The sequence below is a fragment of the Zalophus californianus genome, chromosome 7, assembly GCF_009762305.2.
Source record: "Zalophus californianus isolate mZalCal1 chromosome 7, mZalCal1.pri.v2, whole genome shotgun sequence".
Lineage (NCBI taxonomy): Eukaryota > Metazoa > Chordata > Mammalia > Carnivora > Otariidae > Zalophus > Zalophus californianus.
The window spans coordinates 132659548-132678694 of record NC_045601.1 but is presented as its reverse complement, the minus strand read 5'-3'; the positions used below and the strand labels follow the sequence as shown (position 1 = coordinate 132678694).

The following is a 19147-nucleotide window of genomic DNA, read 5'->3' as shown; positions in this document are numbered from 1 at the left end:
ACTTCACAATAGAAGCAATCTGTTGGAGCCGAGGTTCCGTGGTCTCCTTTAGTGACTTGACACTCTTTAAAGTTAACCTTCTACCCACAGAAAACAAACTCATTCAGCTCAAGGTCCACTGTGCCCTTCTGGGATCTCCCATTTGTACTTAAGCCAGTTTTTTTTTTTTTTCTTTAAATGGAAGCAGTGTTTATTTGGGGTCTTTTTCCCTCTTATTGCGATTATTCTGATTTCTGTGAGTTGCTTCACTAAACTGGACCTCTGGAGCAAATCACTGACTGATGCAGATCAGGAACACATAGTGATACTCGTCCCAGGACAGAGCGTCAGACTCTTCATGTGGTCCACTCCCCTCAGGCTGCCTCCTTCCTTCTTTTTTATTTTGGATGAAAACCGTATATACTTAAAATGTACAACATGATGTTTTGATATATGTATACCTTGTGAAAGGATGATCTCAAACTAATTAACACGTCCATCACGTGGGTCACAAGGTACCATTTTTTTGGTGTGTGCTGAGAACACTTGAGATCTATTCTCTGGGGACATTACGGTACATAATGTGTTACTATTAACTCTAGTCACCATGCCGTTCATTAAGTCTCCAGAACTTACTCATCTTAAGACTGAAAGTTTGTGCCATTTGAGCAATTCCTCTCCTATGCCCTGCACTCCCCAGCTTCTGGTAATTGCCATTCTACTCTCTGTCACTCTGTCATTCGGAGTTCGATTGTTTTTGATTTTTTAAGAGTTTATTTATTTATTTGTCAGAGAGAGAGAGCACAAGCAGGGGGAGCGGCAGGCAGAGGGAGAAGCAGACTCCCCGCTGAGCAGGGAGCCCGATGCGGGACTCAATCCCAGGACCCTGGGACCATGACCTGAGCCGAAGGCTGACGCTTAAACGACTGAGCCACCCAGGCGTCCCCATTGTTTTTGATTTTTAAGATTTGACATACAAGTGGGGCCCCTGGGTGGCTCAGCTGGTTGAGCACCCTACTCTTGATTTCAGCTCAGGTCATGATCCTGGGGTCGTGAGACTGAGCCCCGCATAGGGCTCTGCGCTGGGCGTGGAGCCTGCTTAAGATTCTTTCTCTTCCTCCCTCACTGCCCCACACCCCCTGCTGAGGCTCTCTCTCTCTCTTAAAAAAAAAAAAAAAAACAAAAACGAGAGAGAGATTCCACATACAAATGAGTTCATGCAGTACCTGCCTTTCCATGTCTGGCTTATTTCATTTGGCATAATGTCTTCCAGGTTCATCTATGTTGTTATAAATAGAAGGGTTTTCCTTCCTTTTTTTTTTTTTTTTTAAAGGCCAAACAATATTCCATTGAATGTATATACCACAATTTCTGAAAAGCCTTTTAATCACGTCTGTTTCGGATATGATGGTCCCTTTTATATGACTGGGGCCATGACCGGAACAACCATCAAATACAGAAGACCTGTGACAAATGTTGACTCCATGGAGTTGTGGCTAAGACACTTTGGGCTTGTCAAATATCCCAAAAGCTCCTTTTCCTTCTCCAGCCTTTTCTGTAGCTGGATTGGGGTCAGGAGCCTAGTTCTGGCTGGTGCGTCATGAGCAGAAGCGATGTGTGTATTTCCTCCGTCCCCTCTTCCCTTGCTATGGAGATGTTGGAGCTGTGTGTTCTAGAAGCGTGTGAAGGCTATATGACGGAGAGGCCGTCTGATCCACATTAGGCTTTCCTTCAGTGAAAAATAAACCTTTACTCTCAAGCCACTGGGATTTAGGATTTACCTGTTAGGGCGAATAGCCTTAGTTATTTTGAGTAGTAAGAGTCTAGTGTAATATAACACTCAAATTCACAGTGAGAAGGAAGGAACCAGTGTTCACTATCTACTACAACTGGGAGAATTACTCGTTTAGAGCTCTTGATGACCTTGGGTGGGAAGTCCATTTGACAGATGTGGAAACTGAGGCTGGACAGGGACCCACCCAGTAAATGGAGGATGGAGCTTCCAATCTAAGGTTCATAGGCTTCACAGGCTGGATTGCTCTGTCTACTAGACCCCTGCTTCTCAAGCATCAGGGTACATCAGAATCATGCTTGTTACAATGCAGATTTCTGGGTCCCATCCTCAGAATTTCTGATTCAGTCTTGGGGGGGACCTGGAAATATGCATTTCGGCAAGTTCTCAGGTGATGCTAATGTCGCCGACCCACGGACTGCACCGTGGGAACCACCCCACCGGACTCCCTTGCTTCCCACATTCTATCAGGCAGGAGCATCTCTAGACCCGAACCTCAGCATCAAGTGTTTCATCTCTTCCTACTTACTGTGGACAGTGTTACTGAAATGCAAGGAAAAGCCCAGTTAGGTCCAAGATGGAAGAAAATCTATCCCCTCTTCCTCCCATGGCTTACCTCTGGAGGACATGCGCACACATAGGACAGCGCCCCTGGACTAGAACTCTGCCACCACCCCACACAATTCCTGCCCAACTGCGGGGCCCTTGGGTTGGAAATTCTGTTGAACATAAAAACGAAACCAAATGAAACATCTTTCTTGGCATCTCTGCTTCAGATAGGGAAGTCTGGGATTGCGGAGGTGTGTTTCGCCTTGCTCCTTATCGTCCCTAGGATTAGTAGCTCAGCTTCTTCACCTACAAGAAGGGATCCCAACAGCTGCCTCGCAGGGTGGAGGTGAAGAGGATCGGCCGAGGTGCTGACAGGGAAGCATGTCATCCACAGAAAGGCCTCTGGAGTCTTAGATGATGTTATGTCAGGGACCATGGCCCTGCGCGGTTGCCTCCCCATGGAGACAGGCTGATTCTTCTCCTATTTAGCCAAATATTCCAAGAAACGGGGCCTTTCTTTCCGCCACTTGCTAAGACGAACAATAAACACGAATGATCCTTGCGATTACCCTCATAACGATCAGGACAAGAATCGGTGAACTAAAAGGGCTTTTAACTACTTAAAATGTAGCCCGACGTACAGCAGCTTAGAAGATTGGCTTCCTCTGTAGGGGAATACAGTGGCCCCCTCACCAGCCCAGCACCCTAGATTTTGAAATCTTCTGGCCTAAGCAGTTGTTCAAAAAAAGCTATGGAACAGAAAAAAAGTAAGACTCCCTCACCCCCAGGGACAGCCACTTTTTTTCCTTTTTAAACCTTTACAAGTTTTAAACACAGACGGATTCTACTTTTGCAGAGTAGAAAGCAGCTCTTTTGTCCCCCATACTTACTCTATCACCGAAAAACTCACGGGAAGCCGGGACAGCTGCGAGTCACACACACAAAGCACTGGAAGTGCCTGACAAGATGTCGCTTTGTTCCCTGACATCCTGAGAAAGGTTTGCAAACGGAGACTCCTCTCCTGAACTCGCACGCGCGCATGGTCGGGGCTCCGCAACTCCTTCTAACAAGATGTCAAGAACTCTGTCTTCGCTGCATTTCTTTCTTTTTTTTAATTATTATGTTATGTTAGTCACCATACATTACATCATCAGTTTTTGATGTAGTGTTCCATGATTCATTGTTTGCATATAACACCCAGTGCTCCACGCAATACATGCCCTCCTTAATACCCGTCACCGGGCTAACCCATCCCCCCAACCCCCTCCCCTCTAGAACCCTCAGTTGGTTTCTCAGAGTCCATAGTCTCTCATGGTTCATCTCCCCCTCTGATTCCCCCCCTTCATTTTTCCCTTCCTTCTCCTAATGTCCTCCATGCTATTACTTATGTTCCACAAATAAGTGAAACCATATGATAATTGACTTTCTCTGCTTGACTTATTTCACTTAGCATCATCTCCTCCAGTCCCATCCATGTTGATGTAAAAGTTGGGTATTCATCCTTTCTGATGGCTGAGTAATATTCCATTGTATACATGGACCACATCTTCTTTATCCATTCATCTGTTGAAGGGCATCTCGGCTCTTTCCACAGTTTGGCTCTTGCAGCCATTGCTGCTATGAACATTGGGGTGCATATGGCCCTTTTTTTCCATTACATTTGTGTCTTTGGGGTAAATACCCAGGAGTGCAATTGCTGGGTCATAGGGTAGCTCTATTTTTAACTCCTTAAGGAACCTCCACACGGTTTTCCACAGTGGCTGCACCAACTTGCATTCTCACCAACAGTGTAAGAGGGTTCCCCTTTCTCCACATCCTTGCCAACACCTGTTGCTTCTTGCCTTGTCGATTTTTGCCATTCTAACTGGTGTAAGGTGGTATCTCAGTGTGGTTCATGGCATTTCTTAAAGCTGGAGACAGGGGCAGGAGAGCAAGAGGCTCCTGAGTCTCTGCAAGGCTCGGCTTTGACAGGTCAGTGCACGGTCCATGATGTGTGTGGCTCAAGCCCCAAGGCCCCAACCTCCATCCCTGTGCTCCTGCAGTTTTATTCCACCTTCTCCCAAGACGCCTCCGTCAAATCTCCCCAGGACAGCCTTCGCAGCTTTCATTAACAACAAAAAGCAAAACATGTACGGTTGCCCCTTTCTATCAGACACACAGTACTGTAGCCTCCACTCGACTCAGCACCTTTCATGGCTAAAAGCCCTGAAGAAGGGCTTTTAAAAAGGGCTTTCTATCTTGTGCAGTGAGTTAATGGGAGATGTCAGGCATCTGAGCGCCTGGACAGGTCTACGTGTTTGCTATGCAGATGCTGCACAAAGAACCACATCCACTCAGTGTCAGTGTGGTGACTCATACCCCAATTCAGTTTGGTTTAGGGGTGGTCTCGGAATGCGCAGAGAAAGCCCACCAGCCTGAGCCACGCCCAGCCGGGCTTTGTGGATGGGACGCAGCACCCTCTTTCCCTCCCTCCCGGGTCCCTTCTGGGCTGGGCTCCGTGCCAGGACCCCCACCACCGCTGCAGCCAAGATGCTGGGGGTGACCATGATGGAGCTGGCTGCAAGGGCCAGGTGCACAACGAAGCTCCTCCTGAACTGCTCTCAGGTCTATCTCCCTCCGTCTTTTATTCGCATGGTGACTCGCAGTGGCTTGCGTCCTAGGCTAAGAGGTCAAAGTTGAACTGAATTTACAGACCTTTGAGTGTTATCCTTATTTGGGGGATGTACTTTTGCAGCAGCAGAAATCACCCGGCCTGGAGAGATGCTGGCTCACACTTAGCATCGGTCCTTAGATTTTGGTGGGGGGAGCAGGCGGGGAGATGTCATGTGCCACCTTGGAAGGAGGCTCTGGTGCGTCAGACTTCCTGTAGCGATTTTCCCAAACCATAAGCCGTGTGCAAGCTACAGTCAGAAGTCAGAATTACTGTCTTTTATTGCCTGTGCCGTGAGCATAAAAAATAGATTTCAATTTTCTGCCTTGAGCAGGACCTAATCCTCTGTACATAGGACTTTATATTCTGCTTATAGTGACTTTAGTTGTGAACCACCCCTGGCAGCCTAAAATGTGGGTTTAGCGTACTCTTTCTCTCTACCACGTTACGACATTCTAAATAAGAGAGAATCACATACTAGGTTCTAGGGGGCTGGGCAGCACTAACATTTTCCCAGCGGCCCCATCTAGTTCACCACCTCCTGCCACGACAAGGACAGCCAAGTGATGGGAACTATCCCTGGTGAGGAGGAGAGGAGGGATTTTTCATACTAATCAAAGGAGGGTCCTACTTCCGATCTGGATGTTGCGCTTAGTGCTGGTCTTCACGTCTGAAGTGTACGTTCAAACTATCAACAACCAGCAGGTGCTTTAACCTGAGATCCTTCTGATTCCCAGACTCATGGACACTGAGAAGCAGCAGCTACAGGTAGGTCTCCATCCAAATTCACGTGTCCTTCTGCAGTCATCTGTCTGAATTCCTGAGACAAAGAAAGCTGGACCATGCGCTCCTTTTAGGAACGTGGCAGAGTTGGTAGATTGCTTTAATGATCAATCCACATAAATAACTACACTCAAATGAATTTGGATTCTATAAGATGTTACTTCCAAATTGCTACAGATATAGACATGCAACACTCTCACATTTATATATATATATATATATACACACACACACACACATATATATATTTTAAGATTTTACTTACTCATTTGCGAGATAGAGAGCACGAGCGAGCACACACACAAGCAGGGGGGAGAGGTAGACGGAGAAGCAGACTCCCTGCTAAGCACAGAGCCTGACGAGGGGGCTCCATCCCAGGACCCCGAGATCATGACCTAAGCTGAAGGCAGATGCTTAACTGACTGAGCCACTCAAGTGCCCCTCACATTTATGTTTACAACATACAGTAATATTCCTTTCTCAAAATCTTGGGAAAAATGTGTAGTGCACTCCCCCGAGAATGTATGACTATGGTCCACGGAAGAAAAATGACAGTTTCCAGGTCAGAGATCAAAACCAAGTGCCCAGGTTGAGATGTGGTCCTTGGGCTGAATTTAGTCCATAAATATATTATTTGCTCTGTACCATGTTTTAAAAAATTGGAACTTTTTTTTTTTAAATGTCAGACTTTTTTCAGAGGATCTGAAAAACTAGTCCTTCATTTCTGCAAAACAACAGGGGTTGGAGCTGAATAGTACCAGTGATACTATTAGATAAGGGGTGAGCTTCCCATGTTGCCCCCATTCCCAACACTCTCTGTTCACAATCTTAGAAATGCCTGCTTCACTTATGTTCACTATCTGGTTGGCCCTGGCATGCATTTGAGGTTGTGGCCCCTTTCCTAGTTAGACCCACTTTGCACCTCCCCAAATGTTATGGGTTGAATCATGTCTCCCCAAAATTCATATGTTGAAGTCCTAACCCTAGGACCTCAGAATATGACCCTATCTAGAGACAGGGTCTTTATAGAGATAACCAAGTCAAAACAAGACTGTTATGGGTGGGCCCTCACCAATATGACCAGTCTCCTTATGCAAAGGGGGAAATTTTGACACAGACCTGCTCACAGGGAGAAGCAGAGATGAAGATGCAGATCAGGGTCATGCATCTACAAAGCCAATGAATGCCAGCAAATGGCCAGAAGCCAGGGGAGAGGCATGGCACACGCGGCCATTCACAGCCCTCAGAAGGAACCAGCCCTGCCGACACCCTGGTCTTGACGTCTAGCTGCCAGAACTGGGAGACGATCAGGTTCTCTAGTTTAAGCCGGTCAGTCTCTGGTTCGCTATTATGGCCACCCTAGGAACCAGTACTCCAAGTAGCTTAAATTAAGTATCTGCCTTTGATCGTCGGGTGGAATCATGGGCGAGTAGCCCGAATCACTGGATACGTCTGGTCCAGAGAGGACACCACGAGGAAAAACATCCTTCCCCAAACTGAGCAAGGCTTCCAAGAGCTTCCCCATAGAGATGTTTCCAATTACAAGTGCGGGTGTGCTTGATCCAGCGGGGGTGGTGCTGAGAAAGTCTGGTCAACCACGACTGCACAAAAGATGAAGGCCCTTCCCCCCTGGGTGGAAGGCTGATACTGAAAGCAAGAAGAGGTATGTTCAGGGAACCAGTGTGTCAGGGAAGCAGACGGCCTCAACCCTCACTTACGCCCGTGCGTGCTTCAGATTACACACTCCCACATACACTGTGAGGCGCCTTCCATTTGATTTGCCTTCCCAGGCTTCTCCTCTGGCTGTCTGATCTAAACATTCTGGAGGGCACTGGAGGGCACGGAGGAGAGGGTCTCGATGGGAGAGGACCCAGCCAGCTAGGTCTAGAAAGCTTGTTGCTCCCCAAGGAAAGGACTAAATGCAGTGGCCACGTTCCAGAGTCTCAGTTTCTTCCTTTTAAAACAAGCAGTCCTGGTGGCTTACAGGATGACTCACTTTCTAAAGGATATCTCAGAGACAATAGCCCATGTTTGGGGGCATCAGGCTTCTCTTTGGTCCCTGACAGCCCCATTCCCAGGGGCCCTATGCCCCAGCCTCGGGGGAGAATTTCACTTCGTGGGCCAATCGGCGCCCCAGGCTGCAAAGTGGAGAAGGGCCAGAAGGCAGATCAGGCTGACCGCTCCTAGGGTTCAGGTTGAAGGGCCCTGAGAGGAGACCCAGAGAGAAAAGAGTGGGGTCTTGCACTCGGGCAGGGCTCCGGGGGGGGGGGGGCGGGGGGAGGTAAGAGACTGCCCTGAGCTTGCACACTTCCACGGACCAGAGGTCACCAGAGATGAAAAGTCCTCCTCACCTAGCTTGGGAAGGGGCCCTTATATCTGTGAACTCCACACTTTTTGAGAAGTCCATCAAGAAAATCGAGGCAGGCACCCACCCCCCATATGCCATTTCTTTTAACCACATACTAGTACCACTGCATTCACATACCATGCGTGTTTATAATACAAACACAAGCACTCAGCTTAAAAAGAATGATACAAAATAAATTTTTTTTGATACAAAATAAATTTAAATAGACGTTCTGCTACCTTTATCCCCCACCCCCCACCCCCCGGTGGATGGGCTTGCTCACCCCTTGGTTCTCTGCACCCATCCTGAGTCTGTATACATAAGGCACAGAGCAACGTGCACCCAGTCGACCACATTCATGTCTCAAGGGTGGCCCACATTTCTCAAATGGCAACTGACTGAAACAGTTATTTACTGTCAAACATCCAGATGACTCACTGATTGAGGTTTTGGAGAGTGTGCCCGATGGCATCAATGAGAACATATTTCTGGAAGAATGATGTTTGTGCATTCTTATGGAGAAACTCTGCCTTAATGTTTGACATTGTTTTATTGGTGCTTCTGCTTCCCACCTCCAAGTTGGGATTATTCTTGGAATGCTACATTGTTTGTTTGTTTGTTTGTTTGTTTGTTTTATGCTATTAAAACTACCAGGCTAAAATTACGTTTTGTGTCTTACTTGTCACTCCCGGAGCATTGTAGACTTGGCTACGTGCTTTTGGAAGCATGTAAGATTTCCAGCACGATGATACGACCCTCCAAGAGCCAAAGAATGCCACAGCCCCGTAACTTCTAACTCTAATGCAGGTTCCTACATTCTATTAGTTACTTTTTTGGTAATAAAACTCACAGATGGTGCTAGGTCATCAGATGACCTAATCTAATCCCCTCGGGTTAGGAAGTGAAGGCCCAGGACAGATGCCTGCTCAGGAAACTGCAGAATCAGAACTGGAAGCCAAGGCTCCTGCCCTATGATGAGTTCTGCTGCTGCCCATCACCTTCTGCTTCTCAGATTTCCCCTTTGTTTGGCCCTGGCATCAGGATGATGAGGGAGTGGCTGGAAGCACAGAGCTGGGTTCTCACCCCAAAGGAAATGGTCCTGAAAACTCCTTGGGTGTGAATCAGCGGCTGCACTCTCTCAAAGACTGGGAGACGTGGACTTGGCCCGTCCCCTTGATTTGCTGGCTTCTGCACTATCTGGTCAACCCACTGAACACTCCCGACGTCCTGTCTTTTAGGCCCACTTTCTACAGTCTGGCTGGAGATGCCCAGGGTCTGGCCACGAGGAGACAAACTCCCTAGCTGAAGAGTGAACAAAGACGAGGTGAATGCGGAGCAAGGACACAGACCAGCTCCACGCCTTGAATCCTCCCAACATGACCGTCCCGACTCCCCTCTTTTCTCCCCCAGGCCACGACCAGGGTGAGAGAGAGCTGGGAACGGCAACCTTCAGGGGATGTTAGGAAGTCCAAGCAGAGTTAAGTGTCCTTAGAGGAGGAAGGGGTGGGACGAGGCTTCACTTGTGGAGAGCTTCCTCCAGCATGTGCATGGCCTGTGTCTCTTCCCACCTGCGGTCTCGCCCCACCACCACCAGCCAGTCATGGGGGCGGTACTGGAACGTGGGTTCAGGCGTGAGAAGCTGGGCACCGTCTCCCTTTCAGGAGTCTGTTCTGGGACATCAATGGCTCGTTTTACTTTCAGTTACCTCCAGGTGGAACTGCTCTACAACAGATAAGCAGAGAGCCCAGGGCAGGCCTGCTTTCTACATGTCCTGTCTTTCCCTGTCTCTCCCCACGGACGATGCCACCCTGGGGCCGCAGAGGCGCCGGCATCTCCCTCACCTCACTCCCCACAGAGAATTCTTCCATTTTGCCCTCACATACCTGGGGCTCTGCTTGTTCTGTAGCAAAGCTGGGAAAGCAGGAAGGAAGGGGAGAGAACCATGATAAAGGGTGCCCACCCTCAGGGAAGGGGGAGCTGCATTTGAAAAGATGGGCTGGGGTCAAGGAACTGCTCCTAATTTCCCTCGCCCCCTAACAGACGGCCCTTTTTGTATTAGGTATGAAACTGAACAAGCGGGTTCAGGAAGCGACCCAAAGCTATATCCACCCATCCCGTGCCCAGAAAGAAGATCTGGGTTATATCCTGGGAGAGGAGCATCTCTGTCTCCCAAGAGGGATGATGAGAGGGATGAGGCTCTGAGTAGTCGCTGAAGAAAAAGGATGTGACCCTGGGGAGGAGCTGCAGGGACAAAGACTTTTGTTCCACAGAAGGAAGAATGTGCACCCATCCAGGCTCCCCAGGACACGGTAAGCAGCTGCAACCACAGAATGAAGAGAGATCTGTGGATCGCTACAGTGTGGACATGTCACCACCTCCAGTGAGCGTGTGAGAGGGTGTGTGCACATGCGGGTGGTGAGATTATCTCCATTCTAGGGCTCTGAAGTCTGCGTGACACAAGACCAAATCATCCGTCTGTGCTGAACAATTTACGCAGCCTGGTACCATTAAAACAGCATCCTCCGGGACGGAACCAAGTGCACCGTGAGGCAGAAAGGGGCCCTTAAGTGAGGACCTAAGTCAGGCGGGAGGGGGCAACACCAGTATGCTGCTGGATGATGTCCGCACCTTTGGAAGCTCTCTAGGCGCCACGTTCCTCCCCTGTACTAGTAAAGATCATGAAAGCCACCAGACGGGGCTGCTGGGAGGGTAACGGAGTGTTCACCATGGGCCAGGAACGCGTTTAAATGCTTTACTTATGTTTCGGAATCCTTACAACTCCCATTTTACAAACGCGGAAACATAGGCAGGCAGAACAAGTGACTTACTCGAGGCTGTCCCGCTAGGAAGAGGCAGAGGGCAGCTCAGAGCCTTGCCACAGTGCCTGGTACAAAGGAAGGGCTCCCCGCGACAGCGGTTAGAATGGGGGGGCGGGGAGGGGGGCGTAATACACTTGGTCAAGAGGGGGCGCTCTGGAGCCATTCTGCGCAGCATGATGCAGGTAATTACAGGTCTCGGCGTCCGCTGTCCTCCTCTGTGAAATGGGCACACAAATGCCCATTTCACAGGGAGGCTCAAAGAGGAAATGATTTAATACACGTAAAACGTTTAGAAGAATGGCAGGCAGATAATAAGCACCCCGCGAATGTCCGCTAATACCACATACACGTGCCCTAGGTTCTAAACACATATGTAGGTGTTTAATACATTAATATAACACAGCACCACAAGTACACCCGTACTATCTCTACACAGACGCAACCACTCAGGAAGGCTCACAAGCTTGTGACGAGGCATGATCCACCACTGGCCTCACCCAGTTGCGCAGCACGGCAGAAAACGTGCTTATCTGATGGCACTGAGCTTCACCAAACCCAACGCCAGTGGACGTAGGTCGTCCTAGCTCTTGGATGGTGGTGGTGTTTCTAAGGCGGTTATTCTCCCTGGAAATCTGCCCTTCAGCTTCTCCCTGAGCCTTTATTCAGGTGACAGTTCCAAGATGTGGCTGAGTGAATGGGAAGGGACCATAACAGCAAAGCTGGGGAAGACCGGAATGCTTCCCACGGACTTTCCCCACAGGAAGCGCTTCCAGAGACACCCGGGACGGATTTGGGGATGGAGACTGCATTCTACTCGAGTCCGCACAACGGCCCATCGGGCTCTCCTACCTGGTGAGCTTGGTGCCGATCTGCTGCCTCAACTCCAGTCTCTCTTCATCCGTCTGCCTGGGAAGGATGTTCTTTTCTTCGAGCTCCCGCTTGGAGGGCCTGTTGCTGAGTTTGATGGCTAAGGAGTCCTTCCTGCACACCTTCATGGCCAGGGAGGCTGCAGGAGGGAGAAAAAAAGTCCTTAACGCTGCCCCCCAGCTGCCCGGGCTCCACGCGGCCATGGGTGGGTGGGCCACGAGGGGGAAGGCAGGCAGGCAGACACAGTGGGCTTAAACCCCTGGGGCCGGCTAAGGCCTTACTCAGAGCGTTCACTGATGTTCTCTATACCTAGCGCTGTCTTGTGCATGTGAGGGGCACGCGGGGAGACTATGATTGGATCTCTGCTCCCCAGGAACCCCAGCAGGCAGACAACATCACAAAGGAGGGCCAGCCAGGCTGTGGAGCGTGACAGAAAGCAAGGCAGAGAGTGGCCAGAGGCCTCGGGGGGCTACGGGGAGCTTCAAAGAGGAGGAGGGGTTGGTGCCCACGGGACAGGTGTCACCTGAAACAGGTAGCGGCTAGAGGCCATCTGCAGCGGGGAGGCTCAGAGACGACGGGTGAGCCAGGTGATCACAGGAGACAAGAGACCAGCTGGAGTAGAGTCAGGGGCGCTCAAAGGAAAGTATAGTTGGGCAAAGTGGGGTGCATTTGGGGCGGGAGTGGAAGTAAGGTCACTGAAACAGGCAACATTCTGGGATTGAGCAGAGGGCAGGGCTTCCTGGAATAAGCCTACGGTTCTCAACCGAGGGTGCTTTTGCACCTCCTATCCCCTGCCAAGGACACACTTGGCAAAGTCCAGAGATGCCTTTTGCTTGTCAAAACTGGGGGGCGGTGGGGGGAGGAGGGTGTTCCTGGCATCTAGTGGGCAGAGGCCAGGGGTGCTGCTGAGCGTCCTGTAATGCACAGGGCAGCCTCCACAACGAAGAATTCTCTGCTCTGAATGGCAGTGGTGCCAAGGCTGTGAAACGCTCAATTCTCCGGGGAGGAAACAGGGAGCAGAAGCTGGGCGCTGCTCCCACTCATGGGTCCCTTGGGCTTTGGTGGCCCCTCTGTGGTTCTCTCTCCCCTGGACATTATTTTGATCATCTCTTTGCTCCCTCACCAGGCCTCTTCCCAGCTCTCCAGTTTAGCTGCCTGAAGCCTGGTGCGTGTAAAACGGGGGGGAGAGACTGGGAAGCAGCCCATGGTGGGGGGGATTCCTTTGGATTTTATTTAGTAGTGCTGGTCTTCTTTCTTCCTCCACTGGTTTTAGAACAAGGGCCTTGGGAGGAGACCTAGCCGGCTCCAAGTCCCGGTGCTGCCTCTTAGATGTGAGGCTCTGGGCGAGCCCCTCCCCTCTCCACATTTTTCCCTTATTTGCGGAACGGGGCCAGAGCATCCATGTCAGTGGGTGTTTTAAGATGCACGGAACAGAATAAAATCTTAGCACGTTGTCAGGCACACAGTATATATTCAGTAAAAGGTTGCTATTATGTAAATCCATTAAAAAGTTGACCAAATAGGGGCACTTGTGGGGCTCAGTTAAGCATCCGACTCTTGGTCTCGGCTCAGGTCATGATCTCAGGGTCGCGAGATCGAGTCCCACGTCGGGCTCCGAGCTCAGCATGGAGTCTGCTTAAGACGCTCTCGCCCTCTGCCACTTCCCCACTCACACACACTCTCTGAATAAACAAATAAAATCTTAAAAAAGTTGACCAAATAATCAGCCTGTACTCACTTGGCTGAAATTTACTATTTATGGCCAGAACACCAGATTTTGAACTTCGCTTTTTCATTGCTTCTTTGCACACGTAAAGGCCTTAAGGAAGAAATTTAAATTCAAGCCTTCTAGAGTTGTGGAGGTGGCCTTAAAAATGAATTTGTTGCATACACAACAGCTAGTATTTCTGAGTATTCTGTGGACTGAAACGGAATTTTAGGGTCCCTCCCTCCCCCCTTTTTTTTTTTTGAGGAAGGGGGTTGGATCCAAGGAAAGACAGAAGAATCCATCTAAGGGATGAGAAGTGGAGGCATGATGTTGCAATTTTTGGAGCTATGAGGGTGTCTGGAGGACATTTACCCTTTCATCTTGCTAACTGACCTGCCCTGTGACCCCGGGCCAGTGGACACCTGCACCCGGATTGGCAGCCAGAGCAGGGGGCAGCTGGGGCAGCCCTCCTCCCCCCGAGCTCCAGCCTCCGCGACACCCCACAATACGCACTGGTGTATAGCGCACTGTCATCGTCTTCGTCTTCCTCTTCCTCCTCCTCTCTCGTGTACAGGCAAGAAGAGTCTTCATAGTCTGATTCGTGAGGCACATTTTCTTTATTGTCATCACATTCAATCACAACAGTTGGCACTTGTCTTATTTCCGGAAGGCCCAGAGGTCCTGCTTTGGTGACACCGTCACCGGAGTGCAAACCGGAGCTGTGGTAAGAAGTGGAACAGGGCACCCGCTGCTCAGAGCTGTTGGAAGGAGGAGAGGAGAGAGGACATTAATTCCGGCCAACATGTCACATAAATGCATCAGCATCTTTTTAAGACTCATCTGTCCCATCCTAGGAGACAAAGGGTCTACCGGGCAATTCATGTCTCCTTTCTTAACCTTACAGTAAAACATTTTAGGGCAGCGGAGTTTCCTGAGGGATGGATGGGGGTAAGGTTTACACATCCATGTGGACGTACTCAATGCCCCTCAACTGTACACTTGAAAATGGTTATGATGGTAATTTTTTTTTTGTGGGGGGGGGGTCTGGTGCGTTTGTCACAATTTAAAAAAAAACACAGAAATTTTTTTGTATATTTTATTTATTTATTTGACAGAGAGAGACACAGCGAGAGAGGGAACACAAGCAGGGGGAGTGGGAGAGGGAGAAGCAGGCTCCCCGCTGAGCAGGGAGCCCGACGCGGGGCTCGATCCCAGGACCCTGGGATCATGACCTGAGCCGAAGGCAGCTGCCTAACGACTGAGCCACCCAGGCGCCCCAGACGCAGAATTTTTTAAAAAAGACTTTGAATTCCAGAAATATTTATGGTTAAGATAACATCTCCAAGTGTCAAAGGAAGGTTCATTTGCAACCCATGTGTTTCATAGGAGGAGTAAGAGCATTAATTGGAGGGTAAAGCTAGGGATCCAGGAAAGAAAGAGATAACGCCTGAGTTTCTAGCTTCAAAGCTACACAGCATGGCTGGTAGGGGCTGGGTGTGGGAGAGACTGGTTGAAATGTCATGGATGGAGATGCAGAGGAAGGGCAGGGGTGGAACCATAAGGCTGGAGACACATGCATGACCATCGGTGGATGGGGTCCTGGTAAGTCGGAGGGATTTCCCCCCCGGAGGACAGTGTCAGACTCTTAGCAGCCACAGGTAATGTCAGTCTAGTTTTTTTGTAGGTTAATTTTCCAGAAGGCAATGATGATGACATTCTTGGTTTTACCTCCTGAGGTGAACCAACTCAGATAAAAAAAATGTATGTATCTTAGTTAAAAATGGTTTGCTTCATTCTAAAAGCCGTATAAATTCACTGTAGGGAAATTAGGAGGGAGAGAGAGCAACAAAAATAAAGAAAAATAAAAAAACACCGTCTCTCCTAGGTCCCTGCTTAGTAACAGAATTCTTTCTATGACAGGCTCTGAATGAAGTCCAACAAGCAAAATGGAGCCAGGAAAGAGTGAAATTTTGTAATTCTTCTGCAGGTTAACTGAAAGTGGCATTTACATCTTTCATTTATGGAATTTCTAAGCATAGGTGACTCGATACATTTTACCATCCAAAAGTGTCTGACGTTCACAAGGAAGGGGAGGGTGAGGTTAGGCTATATTATATATCAATAAATTTTACATTAGCATATCTTATCCAAAAGAAAAATTTTCTTTGTGACATATGAGTGCATGATAGTCTCCTTTGAAACATTCATTATACTTTAAATTATTGCCACGTCTAACTGAAATTCAATTAACTTTCTTCCTTCCATTGTTTCCAAAGAGCTGTTTTTTCTCTGTGTGTTTTGTACATAACTCTGAGGTGACACAAATGGAAAATCTAGTTAACACATTACGAGATGAGCTATGGTGTTCAAAGCAATGAACTCAAATCAACTTAAAAACCCTTCGACGGCTGAGTAAGATTAAAACACAGAGTTACAAAAGCAGAGCATCATGTTAACCATTAGCAGTGTGAGGAGTCCATTCCCCACCTGACTGAGTGCCGGGGGCAATGAGAGCAGGCAGGTGAGCAAATGATGGGGGGCACACAGGAGAGGTGGCTAATAGGGCTTTACTACCCCGCCCGCCACGTCTCCCTTCCTTTTTTCGCAAGGCACGCACTGCCTCCCGGCTGCGCCCAGATTTCCACACTGAGAATCAAGGAAAGTAGACCCGGAAGAGGCAAAAACCTAATTGCACGGCCGGCCCAGTTTGCCCCCCCCACCCCCCGCCTTCTCCCCTCCGTCACTGATAGTTTAATTAACAAAGGTTCTGTCAAAGCCACGGAACTGGGGATAGGACAGGTGGGGAGCAAGGTGTGAAAAGCAGCCCGGAGAAATTCCGATGTGGTGTGGGAAGAATCTTCGGAGGCCAAAAAAAAAAAAAAAAAATTAGAAATGAGAAAGCACAAGAATTCCTTAAGCTAGAAGGTTCCACACTGTCTCAAGAGGACAGAGAAAGGAGACATATTACGCAAAGAAAGGTAAGAAACTCAGCTTCACAGCTGGGCTGTGATAAACAGGAGCCTGCGGTTTCTCCTCCTTCATAGATACAGGGGAAGAGCAAGGCCTTGAGTGGGACAGAATCACAAGCCCCCCCCGCCCCCCCAGCCTCGGGGGTAGGTGCGAGCGATCAGGCCACCAGCCTTGTGAAACAGGGACAGCTCATGGTGATCAGCGAGTGCCTGCTGGGGGCACTACAGACACATCTGAAGACCTCGCCTGGCCAAGCAGGTCCTCTGCTTCAAGTATGAATCTAGCAGGTGAGAGAATGTCTAATTTGCCACAAGGATAAAAAAAGGTGTTTCCCAGGAAGCGAGGTGAATCCACCAAAAGGGTCTGATTCATAAATATCCACTGGCTGCCGACTATATGTCAGGAAAGGTGCTGGGTGGAAGACAAATACCCTGAGAATCCCATATGAGTAACGGGGGAGCCAAAGGCAGCAAGAAAAGACAAAGGAGAGAGGAGTCAGCTGAGTGGAGGCTGGAAAGCTTATTATGGGACCTCGGTCTGAGGAGTCAAGACACAGACCGCTTACTATCAAATCTTTACGTTGAGCTAATGATGTAACCTCTCCGAGCCCCTGTCTCCTTGGGCGGAACGGGGTAAAACTACCTTTATAGCAGGGCCCGTGGGCGTGAGGTGGCCCGTGGGCGTGCCCATAAATGAGGCCCTCTCCTGTTATTGACAGAAGCGACCTTCTAAGGGGATTCTAGACTCTCTGGGCTTCGGACTATTCACAGTCCGAAGTTTAGCAAGGGGCAACTTGCTAAAAAAAACCCAGATCTCATTGCTTCGTCTGTTAGAACCCCGAATGCCTGCCCACTCCACAAAACCAGTGCTCCAAGAGTGACACGAATGGGAAATCCCGTTCACACCTTACGAGTTGTACTAGTCAAGGCCAAGAACTAAACTGACATAAACATAGCGCCTGACTACATTTGGCCTCCAGCCCTGGTGGCTGAAGGCAGGAAATGGAACACCTTGCCGAGTATCAGTCTTAGTAAGGCTGGTTTTCTCTAATGGAGTTGCCACTTAGCAGATTTGCTCTCAGTGAAATTTCTTACCGTTAAAGAGAAGTGAAGACCATCAGCCTAGAAGCAACAGTTCCAACACAGCAGGACGCACGATCCCCTGAACAATTTGACCCATATTATTATTGTTATTTCTAAAGATTTTATTTATTTATTCATGAGAGACAGAGAGAGAGAGAGAGAGAGAGAGAGAGAGAGAAAGAGAGAGAGGCAGAGGGAGAAGCAGGCTCCCAAGGAGCAGGGAGCCTGATGCGGGGCTCGATCCCAGGACGCTGGGATCATGACCTGAGCTGAACGCAGACGCTTAACCATCTGAGCCACCCAGGCGCCCCTGACCCATATTACTAAACCCACCCTCGCTCCCCGCCTTCCCAGCCCTGTCCCCATACAACTTACCCCTCAGTCACATGCAACAAGGTGTTACATGCTCTTGGCCTGGAATGTGCTCCCCTCCCACCTTCCCTGTGCTGATTTCTATTTATCTGTTAATACTCTGTCCCAGGGGATGCTTTGCCTATGTTCTCCAGACTCCACCGTTGTGAACACTGTGAACATCTGTTTGCTTGCTACCTCCCGTCCCCAACCAAGCTGGAGTCTCCTGGAGGGGCAGGGACCCTGTCTCACTCATGTTTGTAGCAGGTGTCTACCACTGTTCCTGACACAAAGCAGACATTCATCTTTTATTATTTTTGCTGAGTGAATATGGGCTGGAACCACTGAGATTTAGGTGCTTTTCTAAGGGGCTGGCAAATAATTTTCACAGAGTAGTAAGAATTTTTTTTTTTTTTTTTAATATTCAGGGAGGTACCCGTGGTGCATGTGCTGCAGGGTTGTGAGTGCCCCTGACTTGGCCGGCACTTTTCATCAATGGCTTAATGACAAAAAGGGCATCTTCATCAAATATATGGAAGAACTGAGATAGCAAAGGCATGGAGAGAGTGAAAAAAAGGGAACATTTATTGACTGTGTTGTCCCCTGTTCTAGAAACTTCTATATCCGATATCTCATTTTTTTTTAAAGATTTTATTTATTTATTTGACAGAGAGAGACACAGCGAGAGAAGGAACACAAGCAGGGGGAGTGGGAGAGGGAGAAGCAGGCTTCCCGCTGAGCAGGGAGCCCGATGCGGGGCTCGATCCCAGGACCCTGGGATCGTGACCTGAGCCGAAGGCAGACGCTTAGTGACTGAGCCACCCAGGCGCCCCCCGATATCTCATTTCATCTTTATGACAACTCTGCAGGAGAAATGTCATTATCCTCATTTTATTAAGCAGGAAATTGAGGCTCTGGGAGGGTAATGAACAGGCCTGTGAGGATACAGGTAGTAAAGAAGGGCACTGGAATTTGAACTCATCCTGTTTCAATATATGCTATACCTAAAAATTGAATTGGGGTACTGGTAAGACTGTGTACTTGGATTAATCACGAACCCAACGGTACACATGTAAGGTGGAGGAAATGTGTAGAAGAGAGCATTATTACTTTATATAAGTATTTTATATCTTACTATAACCAGGATAGGTAATAGTGTTCTACCTTGCCACAGTCAGGCTGCCCTTGGGCACTGGGTTTAAAGGATTCATTTAGACACTGCGCTGTAATGGTCAGGATGGTGAAGGGCC

The 19147-nt window shown here is 49.0% G+C and overlaps 1 protein-coding gene across 10 annotated transcripts in view; it reads right to left on the bottom strand.

Annotated features, from left to right (window-relative positions):
* The window catches only part of PHACTR1 (phosphatase and actin regulator 1), a 551155-nt gene that overhangs the window by 31732 nt on the left and 500276 nt on the right, over positions 1 to 19147 (bottom strand). For all 10 annotated transcript variants that reach the window (XR_003521322.1, XM_027601439.2, XM_027601442.2 and 7 more), the window contains 2 exons: positions 14008 to 14252; positions 11769 to 11925 (listed from right to left, as the gene is read on the bottom strand). Coding sequence is in view for 9 of the 10 variants with exons in the window: in XM_027601439.2 (XP_027457240.1) it covers positions 11769 to 11925; positions 14008 to 14252 (402 nt within the window). In the remaining variant the exon portion in view is untranslated. The remainder of the gene's footprint in view (positions 1 to 11768; positions 11926 to 14007; positions 14253 to 19147) is intronic.